This window comes from Pelmatolapia mariae, linkage group LG13 (genome assembly GCF_036321145.2).
Source record: "Pelmatolapia mariae isolate MD_Pm_ZW linkage group LG13, Pm_UMD_F_2, whole genome shotgun sequence".
NCBI lineage: Eukaryota > Metazoa > Chordata > Actinopteri > Cichliformes > Cichlidae > Pelmatolapia > Pelmatolapia mariae.
In genome coordinates, this window is record NC_086238.1 from 2,156,991 (window position 1) to 2,170,006 (window position 13,016).

A 13,016-nucleotide genomic window follows, 5' to 3' on the forward strand; every position below is an offset into this window, starting at 1 on the left:
TGCGTGGCTTAGGCTGGGATAACTGTTACTGAATTTATGTGTGTGAAAATGTGCAATTATTATTTTGGATAATATTAAGCAAGAGTAATGTATTAAAGTCACTTTTTTTAAAAAAAACAGCAAGTTTTGAGCAAACAAATAAAGAGTTAAAAAAAGAGAGATTTTTTTTACATTACATGGCTGAATGAGAGAGAGAAAGAGCGTGCGCGCACACCATCAGTGTGTATCTGAAGGATATATGGGCCACGCGTTAATTGTGGTGGAGCAGGAGACAATCAATGGTATCCATGCAGTGACAGCCTGATGATAAGCTACATGATTCTACCCGTCAAAGCTTGCTTTCTTTTACTGCGTCTAAATCACATTGATTGGCAGCTAAGAGGAATGTGTGGTTGCAGAGTTATTTTAAGTGGCTGTCAGATTTGAATATGCATGTAAACCTCTGTCGGCGTGCGCAGAAATACACCGCTGGATCCTGATGAATGTATGTGATGCTGAAATATCCAGCGGTGTAAAAATATGAGATGTGTCCAGGCCGCGTGTGCAAAATTCTCTCAGATTACTAATGTAATAGCGTAAGTGAGTGTTGAGAACGTGGGGTGGATGTGTGCGCTGTATGTGCGTATTTGTGTGTTTCTGTGCGTCTCGTATTACTAATATAATATCGGTAGTTGGCTCAGGAGATATGCATGTGTGAGTATGTGTGCCACAGATATTGAGAACTCCACATGAATTTAAATCAATGAGCTTGTGGAGTAACCTTTTGTATATCCAATCTGCATCTTTCCACTGCTCGTTATTAAATTATCCCCTAATTGGTCACGCAACAAAGGCAGCTGATGAAAAAGACAATTTCTTGCTTTTAATTGGGCATTTCACGTGTGCTTCGTGTACACCTGTGTGCAGCTGACTCGGCTCAGTATGTCTGTGTATGTGTGTGTGTGTCGCACGTAATGAGAATAGGACATTAGCAAGGGCTTGGCAGACGCCGTCGCAATCAGTTCCACTCTTTCTAGAGGAGGAGGGAGAGGGGTAGGAGAATTAATCCAGACATTAGCAATCTCAGAAGGAGAAATGGATCCGACAAAAAAGAAAAAAAGAAAAAAAAAACCCAAAAAACAATAAAACTCTGTCTCCTTAAATGACTTTTGTGCCTTCAACTCTGGCATAACACGTGGCCGACATGCGTCTTGATCCACTGTGTCATGGGTGCATGCATATGTCAAACATGTGTGCTCTTGGTGTGAATCCAGCTCACATCCTGACGGTGTTCATACTATGTTGGATTCCAACAAATTTTATTTCAAGTCATGTTCTTTCCTTTGCCCAACTTTAGGCGTACCACCAGTGGTGTGTCACGCCAAAATAGCCCAGCTATTGTTGTACTGAGTGGAGCTGAATAGTGCAGCTCATTGTGTTGTGATGGGAGCCAGGGGAATGAACAGGCCATAACACACAGGCCCTATAGCACCCAGGGGTCGTGAAAAGGTGAAGCCCCACTCCATTTTTTCTCGTCTCTGTTTCTCTTTTTCTTTTCTCTCTCTCCATCATTCCATCTCTCTCAGAGTTGTGTTTCTCTCTCTTATTTCGTCCATCTTCCTTTCCCTCCTTTCTCTCCATCTCCCTCACCCTAACCCCACCAACCCCCCAGTCTTCCTCTCTGTCAGCTTATTAACGGTCACAGCAAGAGTGTCTGGTTTGCAGACCAGATCCCCTTGCTTTTTTTTTTTTTTTTTCTGATTCTCTCACTCCTCCTTCCCTTCCATTCTCCCGCTCTCCATCGCTCCGTTCCCCTGGCTGCTATTATGAGAAGCATTTTATCCTTTGTTCCAGCCCCCATGGTGCATCTGGCCTCAGATATAGGGACGACAGGGACAGGAAACCGGCAAGAGTTTTTGAAAGGAGGAGGGGATTTGGTGGGTTAGACTGTAGATTCGTTGCTGTGAGGTGGGCTGCCAGTTTCCACCATACAGGGCAGGAATGATAAGAAGGGAGCAAGCTGGAGAAGGAAACAGATACAAGAAAGAGAGGCATGGACACTGTTGTTCTTTTAGGAGTAGCAATAATAACATCACCTGTAGGTCTAGTAGCAGCAGTAGGAGTAGGATTATTATTTTATTAACACATTGCCTGTTTAATCCTTAGAGTAAATAAATTCTTTTGCCATATTTCACATCAAGTTTGAAGTCCACATATGCCTTAAGCCCTATTGCGCAAGGAATGAATACCTGACTTTCTAAGAAGTGTACACCTATTGCCGAAAAATCCTCCTTTGTTGCATCAGTGTATGTTTAAAAGAGGCAGAAGCCATGTTGGAAGAGGAAAACAGAGAAAAGAGTCAAAGAATAAAAATGGTGACAATAAGACAGCTATGGATGACAAGAGGAGGGAGAGATCAACAGTGAGCTTGCACTGGCCTCCAGTTAACCTTGTAAAGGGTTTGGAGAGCAGAGGAGAGGAGAGCAAAGTTAAAGGAATGCTCAGGCCTCCTCAACCCTCCTCGCCCTCTCCCTTGCTCCTCCTCTCATATCTCCCCCAACAAAACAGGGCAGTGGGGGAGGAAGAGAGGGGGGGTGGGTGATAAAACTCCAGACGTTCCCTCATTTGATGGTTCTCTGCCATGTCAGTGCATTCTTGCATTCCTCCCTACCTCCTTCTATTTCTTTCTACCCCTTGAAATTCCAAGGTTGTATACTTTATTGTAACAAATACAGAAAAAATGCCCCAAAGCTTCAAGTTCAAAGGTTGACAGAATCTCCGCAACTGTTTTTTTTCTTTTTTCAATGTAAAAAAAATTTCACTTCATAGGAAGCTCTGCCTGCATCCCTGTCAAAGCGAACAGTTTTTCTAAAGCAGCTTGCAAAATATAATGGAGCAATTAGGCTGTTAATCATTTTATTTTTCTCTTGGTATCTGCCTTTGCCACCTTCTGTTTGTTTATTTCCCTACAGCGCTGTCCTTACAAGATAATGCAGGATACATATAAGTCGAGAGGCTTCCATTCACTAATTAACAGACGCAGCATCCTAGTGTCGTTTTGCTTCTGTTCCAGTGCTGTCCTTTCCCAAAGCTCTTAACTGCACTGTGTTCCAGCTTTAGAAGTGTAGCAGGACTATTGTTTCCTTAAAGTTCAGCGAATGCTCCCCTTTCAGAGATGAAATAGAAGAGTCCGGTGGGGTAACAGCAGGAACACATAAATCAAGTCAGAAGCCCCGAGAGTCCTCTGTCCTTTGGGTCACCGAGGGTCAAGGGGTCATTTCACAAGAGTTTAAGATGACCAAGGCCGGAGCGCCACCTATAAGTGTGTATGTGGGTGCGAATGTATGTGAATAAATCTTAGGAGTGAGAGAGGGATTAAGAGTGTGTGAGTAAGTTACAGTGTTTGTGTGTACACAATAAATGGCCTACTTGCTTTTGTAGGATGTAATGAAGTATAAAAGATTTTAGTCTAAGACTATACATACCAAATTTTGCTCTTGTGAGCGCACACACACACACAGACACACACACACACAGACACACACACACACAGACACATACACCTCCTGCTGTCACAGAGTAACAAACGGTCACCTGTCTTAACACAGTATCACCCAAAACAGTGCTTCTCACTGGTGGCAACATGACATGTTTCTGTCAGCAATACTTCCCACACTGCTACACTCGAAGCCAAGTGTGTTAAACAGTCAGCAATCTCAGCTCGTTGTGAGGTGGAACATCTCCAACAAGGCAAGATGGGTTAAAATGTTTCAGAGGCAGGGAAAAAAATCGCGGCTAAGCCTCGCCCCACAAAGACCCCAGTGTTCAGGCTGATGTCTGCGTATATGCCGAGGCTGTGCAAGTTTGTACAAGTTGTAGAGTTCTGCATTTTCAAAGACAGCTGCCTTGATTATTAAGGTTGTTAAGATGTGACTTTCGCTGTGCCTCTAGTGGGGCTTTACCAGGGATCAGGGATGCTTATGGGAGAGTAATTACTCCATATCATTATTATGGTTAGCTAAGAAAGAGAGGCTGATTTGGCAATATGTTTGTTTTCGTGCTGTGTGCCAAGATTTTCTAGGTATTAGTCAGCATTTTTGCCTGATCTTGTCTTGAAAAATACACTAACTTTGTTTCTGTCTTTGTCCCTTCTTCCTTTTCTGCCCTTTTCCTCCCTGCTCTTCATCTACTTCAGGTTCATTAATGCGAGGAGGAGAATAGTGCAGCCCATGATCGACCAGTCAAACCGTGCAGGCAAGTCTTCTATAGTTACTGTATTCAAGTCGCGCAGGCGAAAGCCATCCACACTCCATGCACCCGGAGGCCCCTCATCTGGTAAATACAGGACTGATGCCCCGACCCTGGAATGTCCAAAAGATCCAGGGGCTCTCCCCCCCCCCCCCCCCCCTCACTGTTGTGACTGAGCACTAAAATCAAAACAAAAATGTTATAACATTAACAGCAATCATTAATCAACTATGACATGGCATTTGGAGTGAAAGCTATTTATTAATTATAAAATATAATTTGGCTGAAAGCAAGTTAATGATGAGTGGATTTATTTTTCCTTTTATCCTCCAAACAAAACTAGCTGTGTTCTTGGTAAGCCTTGCTCTTAACCAGTCCCCCCACCCATCCCACCACCAACTTTTTGTTTTTTTCCAGTGAGCCGAAGGAGTTGAGGAAGGAAAAAAAAACCCACTCGGTCCTTCCTCCCTGGCTCAAACCGAGAGACAACTACACCCCTTTCTTTTTTTGGGTGACCGTTGTTTGGCTTTTTGGCTCCAGACCTGTTTTTACCCACACACACACACACACACACACACACACACACACACACACACACACACACACACACACACACACACACACCCCTCTCGCTCCTCTCAACACCCTCCCTCTACCCTATTTGTGGCTGGTCCAGGGAGCGAGGGGAGTGAGTGAGCGATTCCTCTGGTGCATGGCTTGGTTTGGGCTGCCGTAAACTTTATTACCTGTAATAGGGGTCAAAGGTCAGGGTGGCATTAGGGGCGCAGTAAAGTTCAAAGACATTCAGCGGGGCCGAGGTCTTGCTTTTGCTTGACTGACCCCCAAACAGGCTAAATCGAAGGTAAGTGGATTTCTATGAAACCGGGACAATAGAAGTGAGCAAAAAGTAGGAACCCTATCAGGTTTCACTTGTCATTCCTCCCTAGGCAGAGGCAATATTTGGGCATTATTCAGCAAGAATGACTTTCTATTGTTCCAAAGGAAAACTGATTAGAGCGCTTTTTCGTTCTTTAAATGTGTGTGCACAGTAACAATGCACTGCAAACATTGCAGTGTTAAGTGTCAAAATTAGTTTGAGACCTTTGAGTCTAAACTGTTCAGTACTTTAGTATTAAAAATCACCGGCAGTATTTTCAGGTCTTTCCTGGATTCCACAGTTCCTAACCACAAATGTTCTACCCCTTAAAACTTAGCCATTGGTTTGAGCTCTCAAAACTTTGACTACTAAAATTCCAGTGAAGATACCAGTTTCCAAACACGCCAAATATATCAGTCTGAATTTTCCATAAATATATAATATAACATACTAGAAATTAAAGTTATTCCCATGTTATGAATGTAAACATCAAATGCACAAAAACAAACTTATAGACGATCCCTGTGATACCCCCAGAGAGCAAAGTGCAAACAACCGTATGTTATGGCCTAAAATTTAAGAGTAATTTTTATTTGCACTAGCCCAGTTGAGTCATGCTAATATGTTACATTGGTTCGTAATTAGTCAGTCTATAAAAGCAGCTCCTCAACTCTTCCAGATGGTCTAAATCTAGTCTTGAAACAACAGTCCTTGCATATGTGCGCTAAACACCCAGTCCAATCCCTTTTAGAACATTTAGACGTATTAAAGTCTACCAGGGGCTTACAGTGGAGACTCGGTTGCAGAGACATGGAGCAGAATGACGTTGAAAGACAACGGCGGCTTCCCGTGCGTGCACCAGTCAACAGATGATCCTGCCTCGGCCACTGAGCCTTAATTAAAAGCACTAATTGACCACTCTGTTCCCTTCCTCCCTGTCTTCTCTTCCATCCACAGTAAGTCAAGGAGCTCCCTACAATCCAGATGGCCAGCCGATGGGGGGTTTCGTCATGGACGGCCAGCAGCACATGGGAATCAGACCACCTGGTAAGGCTTGCGCTGCGTGTCTGTCCCTTTCTTTCCTCTCTTGCTCTTCCCATCTTTCCTTTCTCAGCTCATCTTCTTGCTTTGTCTTCTCGATTCTTATGTTACCAGCGTCATTCTTTACTTTTTTTTGTCTCTGTTTGCTGTTTAGTATTTTAAGTTAATGCTGTGCAATGCTCCTACACCAGAATGAGGATACACGCACTACATACACAAACACACTGTTATCTAGCCCTCCCCGAATACACCAGAACAGGTGTGGTCAATCACATTACACAACCATCTCCTTCCTCACTCCCACTCCTTCTCACACAGTCCCTCTCTCTCACGCCATCAGGTTTAATCCCAGAGTTTGTCCTTAAGCTCCTCTCCTCCTCCTCTATCCCCTGTTTTCTGGGATTCTCCCAAGTCCCTAACCCTATCTCACCCTCCACTCAAAGTCAGCAGGTTTGGATAAACTGCCAGGCTACTTAACCACCCCTCACCCCTCCCCATCACCTTCACACACCTCACCATGGCAGATCCAGCATGTTGTCTGTCACAGTTAAACCATCATATTATTTCGCTCAGTGTCTGCAAACCATTTCCTAGTTACACTTGGATTAAATAAATAAAGAATTAACAACTCATCTCTGTGTTTCTTAGGACCAATGGGTGGAATGGGCATGAACATGGGCATGGAAGGTCAGTGGCACTACATGTAGCCCTACTCCAGTGCGACCAATCACAACACACAGGGGGATGTAAGTAATATGCTCACTTTGTCACACACACACAAACACACAGGCTTTCTTGCCCAAGACTTTTTTGGACTTGGAGTATATTATTAAAATACAGTTCACCACGAGGAAGTATGGAGGGTGCAATTTACAGTAAGATGTTCATCTTGTAGAAATATTCTCCCACAAGATAATTACAAAAATATAAGTACAATGGGAGTGTCTGTGAGATGTCATAGGTCACTGATATATTTAGGCTTTTTTTTTTTTTAAGCAAATGGGTTTTTGTTACAAACAGACTCCTTTTCTTCCCAGGCTGATTTTTCTCTGTTACTCTCTGTCTAACGCTCCCACCCCTTGGTCTGGTGATAAGAGCCTTTGATCACAACCTTGTAACTCTTTGTGTATGTAATGCCTGTGCATGTGTGTGTAGCTGCTTCACTTTCTCACATATCCAAAAGCTACAAGACCTCTTTTTTTTATATGTCAGGCAGGGGAGATAAGAGAAGAAGGTTTAAGGGGGAAAAAAAGAATGAGAGAAAGGAAGGCAGGTGAAAAGCTGTCATGCAATATTCACTGATGATAATTACAAAAAATCCATTCTATATGAACTATTTTGTCCACATTTTTTTTTTTTTATTAAACATGGGGCAGAGAGGAGGAGAGAGGGGTGATGAGGAGGAAGGAAGGCGGGGATGGGTTGGGACAGGGAGTTGGTGGGGCGATGGGGTGGGGGAAATTGGGGGGCAGGTACGACGTTGCTATGGCAACAGACTGATTGGCAAAAATGTAAGCAGTTGTGGTGCAAGGAGAGGGAGAGAGAAAGAGAGCGAGAAGTGAGCGCCCCTTAAGTGTCATAAATCTGCCGGGTTGCTGTTGATGCATGAGCCACATTAATACACACACTAACCAGCTAGAGGAGCCCCCCACACCCCCCCGTGCCACCCCCACCCCCAACCCAACCCTTCCCTTCCCTCTGTCTTTCTAATGCTTGCTCTGTCTCACTCCCTCTTTGTGGTTTTTCTCACTGTCAATTTTGCTCCTCCATCTCTTTCACACATTACCTTTTTCTCTGTTTCTCTCTAATTCTCTTGCTCTCTCTCTCCCTTTCTTTCTCTTTCTCTCACCCCCCTCCCCCCCAATCCCCCTTCTCTTTCCTTCCCTCTCTTTCCTTCCTTCTCTCTTTCGCCCCAGGGCCAAACAGACTCCCACATAATTCTGGATGTATACAGGCTTGGTGTTGTCACAGTGCACAATGTGTATAAAGTGGCTATGGGTCCAATCGTAGTAAACATCACTGTTATATGTGTGTATGTGTACGAATTAGCCCGTTTGTACGCCATATGTGCGCGTACCTGTGTGTGCCAGCCTTTGTGGCTACATGGATACTATACACAAACATTGTGAAATACATACATGTGCTGAATGTGGGTGTTTATAACTGTGTGCATGTATGTGCATGTGTGTGTATGGTAATAGGATTACTCCTGGCACAGGGAGGGGACACAAACTAGTGCAAAAATGGAGGAGGTAGCCAGCAGGGTATGGAGCTTAGCTGGGCCTAATTGACTAGATCCAAATTAAATATGCCATCACTAGAGGTGTGACCAATGGATCTGACTTATTCAGTTTACAAAAATAGAGACCATTAACCCTCCACACAACGCGTGTGCATGTGTGTGCTATAGTGAAAATATATCACCCTTGTTTCTGTCACAAATGTCCACAACTGAAACAATAGCAGACATTCTTGCGTCAAATGGCATATTCCAGGTTTGAAAAGCTGGAAGACACTGTAATAGAAAGAGTATGCCTCAGAATGAGACATGTGTGTCTGTTTATGTGCATGTGTGTAAACATCAGGGCTGGTTCTCTGTGTCCAAGCAGCCTCTTTCAAGCAGCTGCTAGCCTTCCCAGCAGACCTTGCTTTAAACAGCCTCAATTTGCCTGCTGAATCTCGTAATTGGGCCACCAGAGGAATCCTCCGCGAGACAGGCAAAGCACATAGAAGACGAGTAGACAGAGGAAGGAAAAAAAGAGGGAGAAAGAGGGGTAGGCAGAAAGAGGGAGGGGCAAATAAAGAGATGGCGAGAGAGAAAAGAGTAAATGAAAAGAGGGGAGGGGTAGAGGGAGTGAAGGGAGGAAGGAAGGAATGAGGGAGGGAAGAAGAGAGTAGATGCGAGAGGGATGGTGACAGAAATATTTCTACTTTTCTTCACAAACGGAACGTTTCTTTACAGCTTCATCAGCTAGCCATTACTAGCTTCTAGCTTGTCTCTGTCAAATATTGCTATTTTCCTTTCTAGGTCAATTAAATGTAAGTGATGTGTTATATTCTTTCATGACCAATTAAATTAATAGGTTATTACATGAGGGGGGGGGGAACGGTTATCTTATTTGATTAAGAGAGCACAGGTTCATTATATTTTATAAGCAATTTTCATTAGCAGAGTTGAGATTTTGTTTCCGCGGGGCTAAATTGAGCGGTTATTGTGCTGAGGAGTGCTGAGCCTTGATACAGAAGGTGTGCCTAGCAGTCACATTGCAACATTAGTTAAAACTAAAGCCAATTAGTCCTGCTTAGTGAAGAGCATTATGCTTTCCACCCAATGATGATTACAGAGCTTCTATCCCCTTGCGAAACAATACACCTGTCAGCAGAGATGAAGCCCAGCAACTGAAGCAGAAGTGAACTGAGCCTTTGATAGTGACAAGAGTGACTCTCAGATGACCCTTACCCCCTTTCCCTTCTTCCTCCCCCTTGCTTTTTCTCTTCCACAAAATTAGCCAGGAGTGGCCCCGGAAAACTGTAATTTTTAGTTTCATGACAATTAATTATAGCACAGAGCGTATGGAATTTTTCTGGGCCTGCCCACTTGGAGCTTTTCCCAAAATGTCGGGCAGAATGCTTGAGTGAACGCTGTCTGTAACCCCTTTGCTGCCAGTCTCGGCTGGAGACCCTTTGTCCCAGGATTCATTGCTCCAATCATTAAGCACAAATTTGTTAACCTTCTACGCAGAGGTCAAGATCCCTTCCCTCATCCCATCAACTACCACAAACCTTCCCACTGTCACCCCCTCCACCCCACCCTAAACTTATTTTTCTGCTGGATGAACTTTTACTATAAACGAACACTGGGGGGAAAAAAAACAGGTCCCAATGGGGATTTTGCGCACCCTTGTATTGTCCATGTGAATGTGTGTCACTGTTGATTTGGCCCCTCTGGAATCCTTCTCAGAGGCTAAGAAATGAGGGTTACAGCTCAATGTATTGATTGGCTTATTAACTGAAAAACCTTATTAGCAATGTGTGCTCTCTCTCAAGCACGCATACCATTTATTAGACCCTTGACATGTATTTACCGCAGTAATGAGGACAATCTTGTTAACCAGGGGGAGAAACTGTAAGAAAGCCAAACAAACTAAGGGCGAGAATCAACAGATGAATGGATTGTTGTCCTGTGGTTATTACACATACAGTATGCTTTCTGATTTCTACTACCCTTTTCCAAAAACTGCATCTTAGATATTTAATGTTATGGAAATTTCATAGATCATTTCCTTAACACTGGCCTGTGCTGCTTTTAAAGTCGCATCCATAATAGTTTGATTTATGGTAGTGCCACAGGTTATGTTTCAAAATAGAAAGGTTACAGGCTGGATGCCACTGGCTGAATAACCCCTACCACCCCCTCCCTTGAAAACTAGGTAAATGAATCTAACACAGCTAACATAATAGCTCACCTTTCCCTTACGCAAGTGGCGCCTTTTCTCTTCAGGTGAAAAATGATGTATGAGGGGAATAACAATCGAGGGCCCTTGCGTTCACTTCTCTATTGTCCTACTCCCGCTGCACCTCCTTGTCCTTTTCCCTGCCTTCCTTTGTGTCATCTGTAGTGGTCCTCTTATTTGTGTGGTGAACACGTGGACAGGCCCGGGGCATACTCAGGTGACAGGCGACTGCGAGCCTCACCTCTCCTTTGGTTTTTGACTACAATGGCCGCAGATCCTCAATGGTGACTTTCCACTTGCAAAGATAGATTACTGCTTTTGTTGGCTTTAAAGAGAGGAATGCAGTGAGAGGTGCCGGTAAAGATGGTTTTCTTTACATAGTTTTTGTATTGTATGAGCAGGTTTGATGGCGTGCAGCAGGTTGCACCAGTTTAAGTTGTTTTGGTTAATATGTGACGCAAACAAGTCTTGTCCAGGCATATTACACTTTAAAGCAAGATTAAACTGCATGCCATGTTAGTACTGACCTGAAATAGTCTTATGTAGTCATCATTAATCAAATGTTGACTGGCGAACAATCAAAAGGTAATTTTAAGTTTTCTCAGAGTCCAGTTAAAGAGATTATCCAGGAAATGCTAAGCACAGGCCTTGGTATCACTTCAAGTCGATTATGTGTGTTTGGTTTCTAAGTCCTCTCCTACTGTTAAAGAAGCATTACTGCTGGTGTAGGATTAACTCACTAAACCTTCCAATGCTCTCCCTCTCACTCATACAGCCACACAGTGTCAGTGAAGGCCACAGTTTGGTCTTTTTTTTTTGACCCAGATTAACACTATGTTGAGTTTGCAGTAGTTGCGACATACTATACTGTTTCAGTGTTCACATACTATAAGTGTAACGTGAGAGCAAGTATCATGTGATCCAGTGTTGTATTAAATGAACAGTTAATGTCAATTTCATATATTTTGTAGTTAAATATTTTCTGCCCATGTGGTGCAGGCAGTATGCTAACTCGCTCCAGTCTTAATATTTTTATGACCTAACATTTCCAAATATAGTGGAGTTTTTAAAAAAAAAAAAAAAAAAACTTTATACAAAAGACTGTGTATTTTTTAGTGGAAAACCATTAACCATTTTCATCTTCTCTTTCCATAGACGCGCAGGGCAAACCAGGGGATCTTGTGTCTCACAGAGGCCTATAGAGCTATGGAGGGGGACTTCCGGACTTCCTGATGGGGACAACAAATGGCAATCCCTCTGTTCACCTCCAAGATCCAACACATTTTATTTGGCTGGTATTTGCAGCATGGGAACTTCCATGACTGCCAACAATCCTCGTCTATATATCTAGCAAAGGTGATACATAGAAAACCAAACTTCACTCCAGTCAGATGAACCCCTGTCCTGACAGACTCCTGCTTCTTCTCTGGAGGGCACCAGACCTCGCCCACCCTGCTGCTGCCCACCCAGTTAACATGGATTCCTCCATTAAAGTGATTGTGATTGCAAACATACATGACCCACAAGACATGCTGGGCTATTTGCCTGTACCCTTGGTGAATGTGGCACCTGTTGATTTAGTCTTGACTCTTTGGCAAACAAAAGAGACTTCCTGTGAGGAGCACTCCACTCTTTGGGACGATGGAATTGGACCAAAGAGAAGCCAATGTCTGTATCTGATAAGACACTAACAAAGCAAAAGAGGTGCCCTTTAAATAATATAGTGGATTGAAACCTGGAAGGAGGGAAAGCAAGAGAAATGAAATTAAAAGTATAACTATATCAACCCCTAGTATGGGAAGCAAGTGGAGAAAGAAAATATACTGTATACTGTTGTAAAATTACGCTGGACTCTCACAAGAACTGGGAATTTAAGTATTGTAAATGCTATTGTATTGTTCTGCATATTATGTTGTTTCTAATAGATTTTTTTAAAAAAGGATGTGAACTTTTTTCTCTTTTTTTTTCTGTTTTTTTCTGTTTCTTTTCCACACTGTGTGTGAGCGCCGTCTCTCCATCAAATTTGACCTCCTGTCCCCTCTCCCTACTCAATCACACTGCATTTTTAAAAGCAAAAAGTAAATAAATGAACAATTCGATCAATCCGTCATTTCTTGAAGGGCCTTTATTTGGATTGCTTGGAGTACAATACTGATTGAGATCTTTTTTCCTCTGCATAGGACACACAGCCCTTTCATGGAACACACAGCAAAAGCTGGTGCAGCTAATTGTATTTATGTTACATTGTCTACACCTTGTCACTCCATCTTTTTTTTTAAATTATTATTATTATTTTCATATCAATTTATTATATCCTCCTCTACTGGTGGACGGTTTTTATTGGTATAAAAAAAAAATTCTGATGTTTGGGGTAATCAAGCTCATTTAATATCCAACCTCAGTGAACTCGAGCTACA

The 13,016-nt window shown here is 43.0% G+C and overlaps 1 protein-coding gene across 1 annotated transcript in view; it reads left to right on the forward strand.

Moving 5' to 3' along the window:
* Nucleotides 1-12,709, forward strand: part of LOC134639737 (homeobox protein Meis1) — an 82,300-nt gene extending 69,591 nt beyond the window's left edge. Inside the window, exons 10-13 of the mRNA XM_063491113.1 lie at nucleotides 4,175-4,233; nucleotides 6,062-6,151; nucleotides 6,794-6,891; nucleotides 11,755-12,709. Coding sequence (XP_063347183.1) covers nucleotides 4,175-4,233; nucleotides 6,062-6,151; nucleotides 6,794-6,852 — 208 coding nt within the window. The 3' untranslated portion in view covers nucleotides 6,853-6,891; nucleotides 11,755-12,709. The remainder of the gene's footprint in view (nucleotides 1-4,174; nucleotides 4,234-6,061; nucleotides 6,152-6,793; nucleotides 6,892-11,754) is intronic.
* The last annotated feature ends 307 nt before the right edge of the window (nucleotides 12,710-13,016 follow it).